This window comes from Apaloderma vittatum, unplaced genomic scaffold (genome assembly GCF_000703405.1).
Source record: "Apaloderma vittatum isolate BGI_N311 unplaced genomic scaffold, ASM70340v1 scaffold17900, whole genome shotgun sequence".
NCBI lineage: Eukaryota > Metazoa > Chordata > Aves > Trogoniformes > Trogonidae > Apaloderma > Apaloderma vittatum.
In genome coordinates this window covers 1-763 of record NW_009695190.1, presented here as the reverse complement: position 1 = coordinate 763, position 763 = coordinate 1, and the positions used below count along the sequence as shown (strand labels likewise).

The following is a 763-nucleotide window of genomic DNA, read 5'->3' as shown; positions in this document are numbered from 1 at the left end:
TGCTGTGTGGATGCGTTGGTGTCTCATGAGGTGTGAGCTCGAGATGAAGCTCTTCCCACACTCCAGGCACGTGAAAGGCTTCTCTCCTGTGTGGGTGCGTTGGTGACAGATCAGCCTGCTCTTCCTCGTGAAGATCTTCTGGCAGTCCCCACAGGTGTACCCCTTCTGTTTGAAGCCACTCTTTGCTTGGCTTCCAGCTTCTGGCTGGATTTAAGAATACGACCCTTTGAAAGAGCCTTTGCGAGGTCTTCTCTGAAGCAAGACTTCTTCTCGGCTCACTTGCTCAGTGTCATTCTCACATTGAACTTCATGGTACATTTCCACCCTGATGTTCTGGGGCTTCTCTCTGACTTCTTTCACCTTCACTGTGTTCTCTTCCACCTTCTCTCTCACCTTTTCCATGGCTTAGGACTCCTTCTTCTTTCCACTCTCTGGCTCCTCAGCTGTTGGGAGACAAACAGGCTCATGTGATCTGTGTTAAGTGCAGCCACCTCCACCAGTACCAACCAGTATAGCGCTGCCCAACTGCTGGAGCCTTTCTAGAGGCAAGCAAGCAGCCCCTGGGGGGTTTAGCCAGCTGCTAGTCCTGAAACACTCCATTCCTTTAAAAATACAGAAATTAGGAAGAAAAACAGTGATTTATCTTCCTTCTCCAAGGGCTCAAGCAAGGGTCTGCTCCACCATGGACCTGGTCCTGGGCTGTGGGAGGCTGGGGAGCCTCTGCTCCAGCCTCCTCCCCTGCTTCAGGTCCACAGGGTCTCTC

The 763-nt window shown here is 52.0% G+C and overlaps 1 protein-coding gene across 1 annotated transcript; it reads right to left on the bottom strand.

Annotated features, from left to right (window-relative positions):
* Positions 1-14: 14 nt before the first annotated feature.
* LOC104269929 (zinc finger protein 13-like) lies at positions 15-402 on the bottom strand (the record flags this gene model as incomplete). Its single annotated transcript, XM_009870401.1, has 2 exons — positions 280-402; positions 15-204 (listed from the first exon to the last, which is right to left on the bottom strand). Coding segments are annotated over exons 1-2 (313 nt in total), but the record flags the coding sequence as incomplete, so codon positions are not given.
* Between the last annotated feature and the right edge of the window lie 361 nt (positions 403-763).